Below are 15049 nucleotides of genomic sequence, written 5' to 3'. Positions count from 1 at the left end.
TGTGACAATTCAGAGCGAGTTTTTGTCAACAATTTAAAACATTGAACTTCAAGAGGATAGGCCATTCATATTAGTTAAATATGCCCCATGCCTACAATGTATGATAATGTCCCTACCAAACACAGCCCAGTATATTTGTCCCCAGACATTTTATATCCAAAATAGTTAATTGAATTGCATCAAATATACAGACACAGCACATATGAAAGGAAGGGAAAAAAGCCCACACATAGATGACATTCAAATGTTACTTACCCCTTTTGAGAGCAAGAGAAGTAGCAGGATTTTCTCAGGAATAGAAATTATGCATTTCATGGCAATTTGAAATAAATAACTTACCTTGAAGTGATTATTCAGCTGTGTTCATTTGGCCCTACAAATCTATATTGTTACGCTGTTCTAGATGTGGGGCCCTGGATGCCTTTACAGATCACTGACATTTCGCCTTTGTCCACATGGGCTTTAGGCTCAGCATGGTTAGTGTGACTATGTGAGAAAAATTCCCACAGATTGAAGTTCTTCATGGGGTTTTCACTGGTGCTTCCACCACCCAAATATAATGTCCCCATTTATAGCATGTCAGGTACTTAAAAATGGTGTTAAAACCCAAACCAAACCTATTCCAAATGTGGCCCAAAAAAATCCTCAATGTTAAATGAATGTGCCTGTCCCATATCACATGCCATTTTGTCAGAAATTTGTTCCCTAAAAACTTGTGACTTGAATTACTTTTTTCATCAGTATGAGGCTGTTCTTGACTTTTGTTGCCTAGTCAAACCAGGTGTTGATTGTGTGTCTTAAAAGATGTGCACCAGTAATAATCCATCACAAATTTCATTTCCACTTATAAAACTCCAAGGACTTTGTGGATTCAAACCAAATTAGGGATGATGGGTTTGCATTAAGAAAAACTAGGTAAGTTTACATTCCATCATTTTCTGGCACAAATTTGTTTGGTTATGACGTATACTTGACTGAGAAGATTGCCCCTAAGTTTCCACTCAGGAATGTTGGAGGAATTTAGTGATTTAAAACCAGGCTTGAAGCTTTATATTAAAAAGACCTAGGTCCAGTTCACTTTTCACTGTTATGGCTTCTGTTTCACTTTTCACTGCTATGGCTTCTGTTTCACGTAGAACTTTGTCTCTCAGGTGCGTCATATTGATGGGTGCATATTTTTTGTCATATGGACACATATCTAGTTTCTTGTATATTTCAGGTCCAAGCTGAAGAAAGTGCTGGGCAGGAAAGTTGGAAAAACAGTTACCAAAGTCAAATCTGTTGCAGACCAGAGTAAGACATTGACACTTTTATATTACAGCTTCCACAACAAAAATTTTGTCACTAAGAAACAGTCAATCCTGTCTGTAACAGACACCTTCATATACAGGATACCTTGTTTTAAAAGACATGTAAGAGCTGCTTTTTTAACTGTATTGACATATTTAAGCTCTATTTATAAAATACCTGTCCAGCAAGGGCATTTATTGTCCAGCAAGTGTCCATTATAAACAGGTTCCACTTTACATGCTCATGCTGAACTTGTAACGAACATTTTTATGTGTCCATTGTTGTAAATAACAATAAACCAAGGTGTGCAGTATTACCTTTTTCCAGTGGTATTTATTTCTGATAGCATCTATCACAGTACTTTTTCAAGTAATCTTGTTATGAATTTAATGTATAAAATCATGTTTTAATTTTTCATGATAAAATAATACCAAAATTATTACACAATGTTTTACAAAATACAGCCACCACATCTGCACCAGGAGAGTGGTCTTATAAGATGGGTGGCCTTTCCAGAAGGAGCTGAATTTTTAATGAGAAGTAAATGTAATGTACATGGTAGGAAAGCTGTGTACTTAAAAGTATTTCATATCTTCATTTAAAAGTAACATTAATTATTAAAAGGTTCTTCTTGTCTTAAGAATATAATTATTTCAACTGAACATACATTAATAGTTCTTATTCTTGGTATAAGCATGAAGTTCGAGTGGAGTATTGTTGTAATGCACATTGCAAAACAATGCAAAAACATCATTTAAATCTTGGTACATACATGATTCTGTTTCCATTTGCTCCATTTTCCCAATGTCACTGAATATTCTCCTTATCTATTATGATGTTGTTCTTTGAGTCTTTTCAATATAAAATTGTTTGGCCTGCCCCACCCCACACCCAATATCATTGAGTCAAATAACTTTGACATTCTTCAAAGTAATGTCTCCATTCACTTGATGACATGTTGAAGTTTTGTAATGATTTATTCATATGTTGCTAATTGTACAGTACTGCAATTTAATTATTCAGACAATTCATTTGTAGAGTGGACAAAATGCCATCTTTATAATGAAAGTGTTACATTTATTGTCATGTGATTTGTTGGTCTTTGTCTGGTAACCTGTTTATAATTTCTCTGTGGTACCTCTTTTGTTCAAGGTTAATTTCTCTGTGTATGTTAATCCACAAAATCTATATTTAGCCTACGTTGACCATGTTATGATCATGACAGTTATGTCTGGTTGTAATCATCAAAGAGGAAAACTCAACAGCTGTGTGAAGCCCAAAACCCTATCACAGCTTTGTTGATCCCATTTCCTGTAAGCTTTTATAGATGATGATATAATATTAGTGTTACATGCACTTTAGCCAACACTTCTTTCAGTAATGGAAACCTGACATCAGGAGACAGGCATCGGTAGAGATAATCTGATTACTTACTTTACCATATGAAATAAATATTGGTTTTGGACACATTTCAAATAAAATGTGGCTGTTTATGAGGGGAATATTTTACATTTTTGTACTAATAAGCTGGCCAATGGTCATGTTAGAGAGGTGGCTGTTCTTGAGGGGTACTTTTGAAAACAAACTCATGCCAATGGATTCTGGCTGTAATAAGCAGGTGGTCACTAGGGAGCTGTTCAAGATGGGACCACTGTAGTTGTGTTTGTCACAAATTAATTTAGAATAGTACAAATATGATTACATTTGTGTAACTTTAATGATATGTTTGACACTTGTCAGATATGCCAACATGGCAGCTGAATAGGATGTTATGAAAGATATTCTGACCAATTTTAACTCTTAGCAACCTAGGATTGAATAGCAATGAAGGATTAATCTTTTTGCTTACCAGGAATTCCTGTCTCACTTGTGTAAGCAGGAAGTGTCATGATTGCAATCCTATTCAGAGATGAGATTCTGCAGAATTTTTTAAATTATTATTATCCATATTATCTTCCCTCCACCTTCATCCCAAACCCTTTAAACCTAATTTTCCCTATCAAACTACCTTGCTGCAAGTCACAAGAAGAGATAGATATAAGCAACCACTTTGCCTGCATCCCATAATGATGCTCAAGCCAAGAAGCACTTAGACTTTTGAAAGAGTGCAATTTATATCAAGAATGTCAATTTTTATTGGAAGGTTTGACCTTTCCTTTGTCTTTATATATGGGTTTTTTCGGGATACCTAACTCACACATTAATCAAACTCAGTACTGTATAGTCAGGATTGTGCTGATGTGCCCTGTTGCCCTATATTCAGGGAGCTGTGTTGGCTCAGTGGTTAGCATGGCAGACTCATGACCAAAAGGATTCAGGTTAGAATCCTACCATCAAATCACCCTGGGGCATCTACAATTATGTGTCCTTGGTTAAGGCACTTTGCACTAATTTTGCCTCCACGCTAAATAACCTAATTGTTTGGCTGTGTCATAGAGCACCAGAACAAACCCAAAACCCTATACACACAGTCATACAGTCAGCAGCCCGCCAGCCAGACATCCAGCCATCCTCTGCATTAGGATCAAAGTTCTATGACCATTGTGCATCATCAACATATCATATGTAATAAATCATAAAATTCAACATTTTGGTATTCAACCGTTTGTTAACATAATACATACATACACCCATGCAAATATGCACAGACAAACAAGCCGATAGCACCACTTACTGTATCTACACCATATGCATTGAATCATAGCTAGAAAAATTGAATGGTAGACTGAGTAGATGACATGTTAGTGAAGCAGTAGCCTATCTTAGTCTATACTTTATACAGTTAGGTATACCTTATGCTTGAGCTCATCAGATTGATTATGTGCTTCCTTATCATTTTTCAGTGTTACATGGAGAGGAGACAGTGATAGAGGAAGAAGAATCTTCTGTTGATGGCCGCCGATTTAAGTTTAAGGCAAACCACAACAAAAAGGGACCCTGGGACTATGGGAGCCTGCAGCAATTACAGGAAATTAATGGAGAACATACGGTAAATATTAGTTAATTTTTTTAATCATAATTGGTAATTAAATGACATTTACCTATAAGATGAAGTTTTATGATAATAATTCCATTGCACCTGAGGGACTTCAGGAAAAGATCATAGTGTACAAAATCAAAGTGATGTGATGAATAGCCCTGCACAGAGCTAGTTCTTGAGACCTGAGGTTGTGTATTTAGTTGCAAGACCATTATGCACAGGATACCTACCTCTTATGCACCAGTAAAATTGTAAGAAATGACATAGCATCCTTGGAATCTGTTGAAAACTTTTGTAAATTATATTCCTTGTCATAAAATTCAGCAAATGTCCAGGCTGGTGGCAGAAATACTGGTGTACAATCATTCTCAACAGCAGTGGTGGCAGGGAGGATTTCTTTTTCTCTGCAGAAGATGCAGCTTTATCTGCCAACTCTGGATCACTGCCTTTTGCTGCATAAATGACTGCAGGCAGTTGATGTTTTTAAACTGCACCTTGTGTAAAATTGGCAGACCTTGACATTGAAGTCATTGGGGCTGCCATGTTTCCTTTTTAAAATGGCTTGGGAGGAGGAACCATGCGAGAAATAGTGGTTACTGATGACATAAAATAGCTTACACGTGAGCTAGGTGAAGATAATGGAGGCCCAAGATTGAAAACATTTTCAAGTGGAATCACTTTCAGCGATTCCACTAAATTATTTGTACTTTTCTTTAGAGTTTTGTTCAGGATTTGTCAGTGTACTCTTGAGAAGATGGTGGTGTGCCAAAGTCTGTAATTGTAAAATCTCAGTCACAAAGGTGAAAAACTAATCACAGGTTGTAGTGGATAGTGTCGAATCATCCATCCATGAATTTAGTATAAAAGAAGCACAAGAGAAGCATATATGTGCCAAATAAAGTTATTATTTCCAGAAGAAATCATGGATAAATTATTTAAAAAATCATTAAATAAAAATCCACAAAAGATTCCATCTATTCAATACTTTACTTGGACTCGCACACTGTGGCATTTTCCTTTAGTCTTGAGAGTAGTCAGAGCATTGGAATCCTGGCAAAACAGTCTTGTACAGGTAAAAAAAATTGATTTTGTAAAGCAGATTCAAACCAACTCCCAACTAGAAAATGTGATGAAATAAAAATTAATCAGTCTAGAGCAGAAAGGGTTGTTAGTTACCATCTTTAATTGCATGTAAGTTAGATCCTGCTGCAAACTGCATACAGACCCAAATCTATTGTCACATAATGCACCAGGAGATCTGGGTCTATACAGTTATGTATAATCAGTGGAACACATGACAGACCCGGATCTGCTGGCACATTATGTAACAGATGATCAGGGTCTACGTATTTTGCATTTGGACTTGGCTTATAACTGAGTATGTGTGGTAGGTATTAAACTGGGAAACTAAATATAACATTTCTGTTTGCTTAATTTTGAATGTGATTATTTGTCACAATTCAGCATGGACATGCTGCACTGAATTTCTTACAAATTGCTTTGTCAAAGTCAAATGAATTTGAATCCCTGTTCTCCTTGCAATAACAGTTAAGACTTCTTAGTAAATATCTGTCAGGTAATTTAAGAATGTAATGATTGATTTAATTGTATTTATAGGGAGCTGTGTGGGTGATGAAATTCTCACCATGTGGGAGACTAATGGTAATCTCTCTTTCTTTCTCTCTTCCTTACTCTCTCATTTTCTTTCTTTCTGTCTACCTCATTTTCTATTACAATATGAAAAGTTGGAAAATATTTCACAGTGGTTTACTAAGTGCATCCATTGTTGGGATTTTATTTCATACATCAGATGTGGCTCTAAAAATAACCTTTTGTTACCTCCCATGACAATTTGCTTCTAAATATATTTTGAAAAAGATTCTTATATGGTTCCAAAAATGTTACATTAACAGGAGGTCATAGTTACTACAGGTAGGCTTCATTACTACAATACAGGATGTCATAGTTACTATGGGTTGACCTCATTAACACAATTCAGGATGTCCTAGTTACTTTGGGTAGACCTCATTTAGCACTGTACAGGATGTCATAGTTACTATGGGTTGACCTCATTAACACAATTCAGGATGTCCTAGTTACTATGGGTAGACCTCATTTAGCACTGTACAGGATGTCATAGTTACTATGGGTTGACCTCATTAGCACAATTCAGGATGTCCTAGTTACTATGGGTAGACTTCATTTAGCACTGTACAGGATGTCATAGTTACTATGGGTTGACCTCATTAGCACAATTCAGGATGTCCTAGTTACTATGGGTAGACTTCATTTAGCACTGTACAGGATGTCATAGTTACTATGGGTTGACCTCATTAGCACAATTCAGGATGTCCTAGTTACTATGGGTAGACCTCATTCTAGCACTGTACAGGATATCCTAGTTACTGTGGGTAGACCTCATTCTAGCACTGCACATGATGAACTAATTATTATGGGTAGACCTCATTCTAGCACTGTACAGGATATCCTAGTTACTGTGGGTAGACCTCATTAGCACAATTCAGGATGTCATAGGTACTATTAATAGACCTCATTCTAGAACTTCACAGGATGTCCTAGTTACTATGGGTAGACCTCATTCTAGCACTGCACATGATGCACTAGTTATTATGGGTAGACCTCATTCTAGCACTGTACAGGATATCCTAGTTACTGTGGGTAGACCTCATTAGCACAATTCAGGATGTCATAGGTACTATTAATAGACCTCATTCTAGAACTTCACAGGATGTCCTAGTTACTATGGGTAGACCTTATTATGACAGTATAGGATGCCTTAGTTACTATGGGTGGACCTCATTAGCACAGTTCAGGATGTCCTAGTTACTGTGGGTAGACCTCACTCTAGCACTACACATGATGTCCTAGTTACTTTGGGTAGATCTCATTAGCACAGTTCAGTTTGTCTTAGTTACTGTAGGTAGACCTCTTTCTAGCACTGTATGGGATGTCCTAGTTATTATGGGTAGACTTGATTCTAGCACTGCACATGATGTACTAGTTACTATGGTTAGACCTTATTAGCACAGTACAGGATGTCAGTTACTGCTGGTAGACCTCATAGTGCAGTACAGGATATGATAGTTACTATAGGTAGACCTCATTATGGCATATTTTTTAGAGTCTGTGATGATTAAGACATCGAAGTATGTTTTAAAACTTTGATCAAATTTTTTATTGCATTTTAAACACACAGTATTTTGTTAAATGAAGGAAAATCTATGTATTATTGATCAAGATCAAGTATCTAATTAAAATTTCATTATTCGATTTGATACAGTACAAATTAACTACAAGTATAGTTCATAACATGTATCTTAACTAGTCAAATTTAACAGTAGATATAGACATATGAAACAGGTTGCAACCAAAGACTTACTGCCTCTTGTATCAAAGAATAACTGAATATCTCTCTTGTTTGACAGTTTAGTAAACATGAAAAAGTCAAATAATCAAGGCAAGCTTATTTTCCTTCCATGAACTAAGTCAGTATTTCAATACTTACGACACCCATGTAGACATCAGACCATTATTATTTTCCTGACAGGGAACCAGTCTACTGGTGGAGGAATAAAACATAGAGTACTTAATAGTTTGAGATGCAGCCATTGGCTAGTAAATTTATTTAGTTTTTTTCCATTAATTTTGTAAACTTCAATCTATATTGTCAAAAAAATATTTTCTTTTATTTTGATATCCTGTATTTAATTACCAACAGACAAAAAAAATTGTTCTATCCATTCCCTTCTCCTACCTGTCCATCCACCATTTTGTATTTGTTGTATTGTGAGAGAACCTCTAAAATAGCACAATTCTTCAAGGAGAGAAAATAATGTTAAATTTGTGACCAAAAAATATATTTTTGTTTGATTTAGGACTTCTACCCCTTAGAATTATGCCAAAAAGAACTGATAGTGGCCATACTTGACTGGATATTAATTAAACATAACACTTGACTGGTCTGCTGTATAAATACTACATACCATATGAGGTTGACTACAACTTGGATAGGGAATCATTCTGAATTTATCATATTCCTTAGGAAAGATCATTTGTTGAAGATAATAGAATGGTAGTTGTTACACTAAGTGAATGATTCAAAAGATCTAATAATTGTTCTTCCAAGGTTAGTAAAAATTATTCAGCATTGCTTATGATTACTGAAGCACAATTTTTGTAGTTGAGAGCTAGCTAATAGATACTAATGTTAAATCCACTATATTTCACCTAAACGTGTTTTATTCTCAGTATTATTTATGATTACTTATGCACAGTTTTCATAGATCAAGATATTAAATCCTATATATTTTAATTGTACATGTTTTATTCCCAGGCTACAGGTGGTCAGGATGGCATCCTGAGAATATGGGTACTAAAAAGTGCCTTTAACTATTTTGATGACATGAGACAGAAATATGCTGAGGGTAAGTGGACCACTGCGTATTGGAATACATGAATTGTTGATTATATCTCATGAAGAAAACATTACATATTTACTCATAATTCCAATCCAACTGCAAACAACATAGAATTAGATCTGCTTTCACAGATTCTCTATTGTTAGCTTAACAGATTAGTTGTTGCAAACTTCAGGGACTCACATGTTCTGGCACATTATGTGAATACAGATCTGGGTCTGTGCTGTTTACAGCTGGATCTGAGTTATAAGGAAGTATATATGGATGCTTCACTGGCACGTTTAATCCTGCATAACAATCATTGAGTTATCTTGAGGGGTATATAAATTCAGGCTATATAGAGACCCTGATAAACAGTACAGTTTCATTACAGCCTGTGTCTAAAGGACACTTAAAGGACCACACAACATTGTCCTTAATTTACAGGATTCAAATCATCATAATTATAACAGCAGGGGTCAGTAAGTGCTGTTCTTTATAAGCAGGCATGCCTTAAATGAAGGTGCCTACTAATAGAGAGGTGCATTTCTGATGTGAAATCATGGATGACATGTAACAAGCTGCAGATGAATGATGATAAAACTGAGGCCATTCTGATCACAACACAAATACATTCTCATTCACATCCTTTACCTCAAACAATAAATATCAGCAACGCCAACATTAAATTCACACAATCAGTATGAAACCTAGGTGTTACTCTGGACAGTACTCTCACATTGCACCAACATGTCATGAACATATGCAAGGCTGCATAACTTGAGCTGAGATGCATCAGCTCAATTCACAAATATCTTTCAGTTGATGCTACTAAAACACTTGTGTTTTCATTAGTACTTTCAAGACTGGACTATTGTAACTCAATTCTGTCTGGTTCATCTCAATATCTGCTCCAGAAACTTCAAAAAGTTCAAAACACAGCTGCTCGGATCATACTCAGGGTACCACGATCAGAGCACACCTCCCTGCTGCTCTGTACCCTACACTGGCTATCCATTTGATCCAGAATCAAATACAAAATTTGTTCTCTGTGCTATGTTTCACTGTCGGACTCTAGTCCAACATACCTATATGACCTCACCCATGTGTACACACCAGCAAGATACTTATGCTCCTCCTCTGACAATCGTATACTCATTATTCCAAGTTTCCGAGTATGAAAACAAAGTCATATGGACAGCGTTCTTTTGCATACCAGGGCCCAGCAACGTGGAATGAATTGCCCACTGAACTTAGTCACAAAGACACAGTGATCACATTCATGAGAGCTCTCAAAACTTGCTTATTTCAACTGCAAGAACAAACTTAAAGACCTAATAATGTTTCCTACCTGAAATATTCTCAGCATGTTTTTTTTATTTTTCAATGTTTTTCTAATTTCATAGTGTTTGTTTTTGTAATAATATTATTATATGTTTTTTATCTTATAGGTGTTGTCTAATGTTGTTAAGCGCTTAGAGCTTCTAAAGATTAGGCGCTATACAAAGCTATACAAAGTCCTCATTTGTATTATTATTATTATCCAAAGAATTCTTTTATGCAGGCTTTGTTACAAGGAGTTGTAAAGCCAATCAATCACCATTTACATTTATTCTTATACTTCAATTAAATATATGTTTGCCTTAATTATAATATGGAGGAGTTTGAGATATTATCTACAATCAAGCCCTCTAAATCCAGATTTGATCTTGACAGAATATCCCCTGACATGCCAAGGCAAGCTCTAGTTGATCCAGTGAATAAAACTGATTGAAAGTATTTATGGCACCAAGAAGAATTTCGCGACAATGGTGCAGTTCATGTGTTGTCAACATTCAGAATTATTCACAACATTTACAATTGTCACGTCGATGCTACAATGAACGACCAGTGAGCAGCGATGAATATTGATTATCTCGATAATCAAAGATATTTTTTTAGAATAAAATTTATTATGGAAGTAGAAGATACTTGGATTATCCGTGACAAACGTGACCCGTTAGATTACATCACACTGGAGATATTGTAAAATTAAATAAACTTCTAAACCAGGAATGTTGACTGGTATTGACAAACCATATTATAAATGAGCGTATCTTGTGATCTCAAACTGATGAAACTGTCAAGGCTAAATTGTGTTGTTTAACGAGTTACAGAACACTTTACAAACGCAATACATAGAAACAGTTTCACAGATTTACAACGTAAAAAATAAATGAGCAGGCAGAAACTGTTGAAGATACATTTATCAATAATGTCACTAAACTTGGAAAGAAATTAAAATTTCCAATAATGGTAAAAACATTAACCAAAGAGATTTTGTATGAATTGAAATATAAATTAAAAAGCACTTCGATAAATATTATTGATCATAATACTCTTACATGGACTTTTGCTATGACAATATTTCCATGAAAACAAACTGTTAAGTTCTATAATGGTGATATGTTTGATTTTATCAGAAATAGCAAATGTGATCCTGTATCTGTGTGGCTGTTATAAAGTTCTGATGATGGAAACTGTGATCAATTTGTACGACCTAATGGATATATTTATCATGCAGAATCTCTCCACAAAGAAATGACAAATCTTGCGTTGAAACACACCAATGGTACTGAACAATTACTGAGTAATTGTGTTACCGTTTCATTAGTTGCTGCTCATTTTGCTCAGAAGGAAAATTAATGGAAACCAACACGGTTGGAATTTCTTGAAGATGTCCAATGCACATGCATCAAATATGGGCATGGTGGATTGTGGAATACTAAATACTGTTATAAGGATATTATGTCAGTTGATATGGTTATATGTTATCCTGGAAGTTTCTTGGAATGGGAGAACGTTCTAAATACTTTGAGATTTGGACATCCAACATATGAGATGACCAGAGTTGCAATAAATGGACCCTTACCAGATTTTGAACTGACTGGATTCGCCTGTATCGAGTCATTCGAATTTGCACTGAAAAACCTTCATCCGATTGTCACTGCTTGGTTTGGAAAATATTTTTCAGAAAACATTGGGCTCCAATAGTTTTATTACGATATATGCTTGATGTAAAAATATTGATATAGTTGGTCGTAAGTGAAGTAGTTATATCATGTTGTCTGCAGAAACAAGTTTGGTTACCACCACAAAATAAATATTCTGATGATGAAAATCCTGATATAACTGACTTTGAGAATAAACTTGTGAATGATCTTGGTAGAAAATAGTTGGTAAATATATGCAAGGAGGGTCATTTGATGATAAACGACATTGTACAAGATTAATTATAGACGATGCTGAGTTAGATTTTATAATTGCTGATACAACGAAGAAAAACACATTTATAAATCAAAGTAATGTTATCACATGGAACTAAATTAGGTACAGCTGTGAGCTATATTGATGGTGAATCACCAGTTTACTCATTTAAGATCTTCGATGTTAGCATATGTTTCGATAAACTTATTATTGATGATAAACAGATTTCTTGATACCTTAGTTAGAGTCACCACAGATTAATTTTATATCAATAAAAAAATACAGGATTGCTAGAAAAATTACATTTCAGCACTGATGCATCATGGGACAAATGGAGAATAAAACGAGAAAAGATACTTAGTTATTCTGAATCTATTGGCATTGACATCAAGGATATTTATTACAGAAGTAAACAGATGTCAGAATTGTCATCTGTACCTTCGGTATATGATCCTGTGACCAGATATAAGACTGTTTATCTATATGGACTGAGAGGTTCTGGTATAACAGCATGTGTGATCGAATTATTCCTGAACAGTTGTTCAGAAATGGTTGTTTTGACATCCACACATAGACTCACCAGAGAAATGAACAAACGAGGACTTAAATCTTATACTTATCACAGCTTTTTCCAATGGAAGGGAGATAACTGGACTCCTGAATGAATGGGTGAAAAATATATTCGACGATTATTATCTGGGATGAAATATGTATAGTGTCACTGGAGACATTAAAAATATTTCTTGATTGGGTGTTGACAAAATATACTGCTGTTATCATGTTCAACCACCACCTTTTGTTGGATTGTCTCTACCTGAATGGTATTATGAGGAGATAACTGATGATCATAGAGTGCTTGATCCATTATTAAGAGAGCTTAAGAAATTAATCAGTCTTCAAACAAATAAAATTGAGTGTGAAATAATGCATGAAGTAATTTCAGAAACACACATAAATGATTTTTGGAATTTATGGAGTCCTACTGATCAGATAGTTGCAAGTAGATAGTTCGTGAGAAACTTTAACAACAGTTATTTCTGTTACATAACAGAAAAAATTCAAAGCTACCTGCACCATTTTGCTATTGCCCAGCAGATATTCAATGGCAAAATATTGATGTTGAAATTCCAAGTTGTGGTAGTAAACAAAAACTTGTGTTAAATGATATTGTTTTAGTAATGTTGTTGAAGTGCGTTAACGATAGACAAAACTCCATGGATGCTAGGCTATGCTATAACGATTCATTCATAAAAAGGATTAAATATTTTGGATACTAATATTTGGATTGTTGATGATCGTATTGAATGGTCAAATTTAGTTTATGTTGCAGTGTCTTGAATCAGAAGAATGTCTCAGCTGCTTCACAGAAAATAATAAACTGCCAGCAATGGCAACAACGTATTAAGAAAAACATTATAAACAATGTGACAAAAAAGTAGACGAGACTTTGATCTCATTGTTGAATTTATCATGACATTGAAACAGATACAGAATAATCATTGTGCAAGCTGTAACACAGTAATGTTGTGGTAGTATTAAAATAATAATCCAAGACAGTTTTCCATAGATAGAATTAATAGCAGTCTTGGTCACACTTGCGAAAATGTGATGCTGACTTGTCTTAAATGTAATCACTGTCGAGGCACCAGTTCACAAAAGTGAACGTGGTGGTAATTGTGTATCCTCAGGAATTTTACTTGTAATTGTTCACATACAAATCCACACTGAGGTGCAGTTGAATCTAGTCTGTAGATTGCAGGTCTACCCATGGATCTTACCACACTGGAAATTGTATGTGTTGTCACACTCCAAATAGGATCAGTTGCTCTTTTTTTACCACCTTTAAGTTCACCAGGTTCATATAAATATGTTACAATCACATTACCTAGTACTGGTTGTTTTGAGAAGGAGTTGTGTCGTTGTATTGGTATTATTTGTTTGTGATCGCATCAATGGGTTTCATAGAAATTGCATGAGTAATGTCATAATTTAATGCAGCTATTACTCTTGGTAGTCTTGCAACCCATTCACGAGATCTCTTGTCTTTCTGAATTATTTCCTTTGCATACTGATATCCAAATAAGCGCTTAGCAAGTGTTTGATTAAATTGCCTGATTACAATGAAATGCAGTATGTCCTCGTCTGATTTTGACGTTATGATTTTTCATCAGAGATGATAATTCCTTGCCAAGATCAACCTGTAGCAACTGTGGCCATCATAGACCGCCATGTTGATAAATTCGTTCAAACACAGATGTGACTTCAGTTTCTGCTTTAGTTGATAGTGGTTCTGCTTCTTTATACCGAATTGCAATGTCAACTACAGTCAACACGTATTTATATGTGTGTGATTGACATCTACCAATTTCAACAGTATCGTGTGGTGAAAACAAAATACCTGCTTTATGAACTTAATTGGAAGTGCTGACTTAAAAATGTGCGTATTGAATTTTTTTAGGTGGTGGTAGATAAATTTGCCATATTGCATGTTGGATACTCTCCAGGTCTTGATTGATCTTTCTCGTCAAGTCGGATGTCAACTCGGGTTCCAGGACAACAGTAATTATATTCAGGAAGATGTTTTTCTCCTGTGTATTTAGCCCATGGAATTCCTGTTAATTTTCCCAGCTAAACAGTGGTATCTCCACCTGTCTTCATACGAGGCAAAAATTAATCTGTATTTGCTTGTACCACATTTCATTCACTTGCCTGTAAGTGCGCGCTTTTTGTTTTTTTGTTATCATTGCTGCTAATCCACTTGTGGGGGTGGATGCTCTGCATCAAACTCAGTATAAATCCATATTGTTTATTATATTTCTACAACTTGGATATCATTGATTTCTCAGTGACAAGAAAGCAAGCGCCAGTCAAACATCATCCAGAGCTACCAAATTCTATCAGAGCAATTATCATAGGTCCATCTGGGTCGGGTAGGATGCAATTGTTGCTTAATCTGATAATGAGATGGCTCAAGAAGGACAAGGTTATATTTGGTGGCACCATATGTAAATGATCAAAGATGATACAATGTGCTCAAAGATTTTAATAAAAATGTGAAATTATTGGACAAGGATGGTAATGATATTATTGATTTTATCACCAATATTGATGATGC

General features: G+C 35.2%; 1 protein-coding gene across 1 annotated transcript in view; it reads left to right on the top strand.

Moving 5' to 3' along the window:
• The window catches only part of LOC149799964 (WD repeat-containing protein 44-like), an 82228-nt gene that overhangs the window by 46683 nt on the left and 20496 nt on the right, over positions 1 to 15049 (top strand). Inside the window, exons 10-13 of the mRNA XM_089959469.1 lie at positions 1220 to 1293; positions 4134 to 4279; positions 5888 to 5932; positions 8625 to 8715. Coding sequence (XP_089815595.1) covers positions 1220 to 1293; positions 4134 to 4279; positions 5888 to 5932; positions 8625 to 8715 — 356 coding nt within the window. The remainder of the gene's footprint in view (positions 1 to 1219; positions 1294 to 4133; positions 4280 to 5887; positions 5933 to 8624; positions 8716 to 15049) is intronic.

Source organism: Sinohyriopsis cumingii, chromosome 5 (genome assembly GCF_028554795.1).
Source record: "Sinohyriopsis cumingii isolate HCF-2022 chromosome 5, ASM2855479v2, whole genome shotgun sequence".
Taxonomy (NCBI): Eukaryota; Metazoa; Mollusca; class Bivalvia; order Unionida; family Unionidae; genus Sinohyriopsis; species Sinohyriopsis cumingii.
Note: the sequence above shows the minus strand (reverse complement) of the source record. Positions and strands in the feature narration are given on the sequence as shown.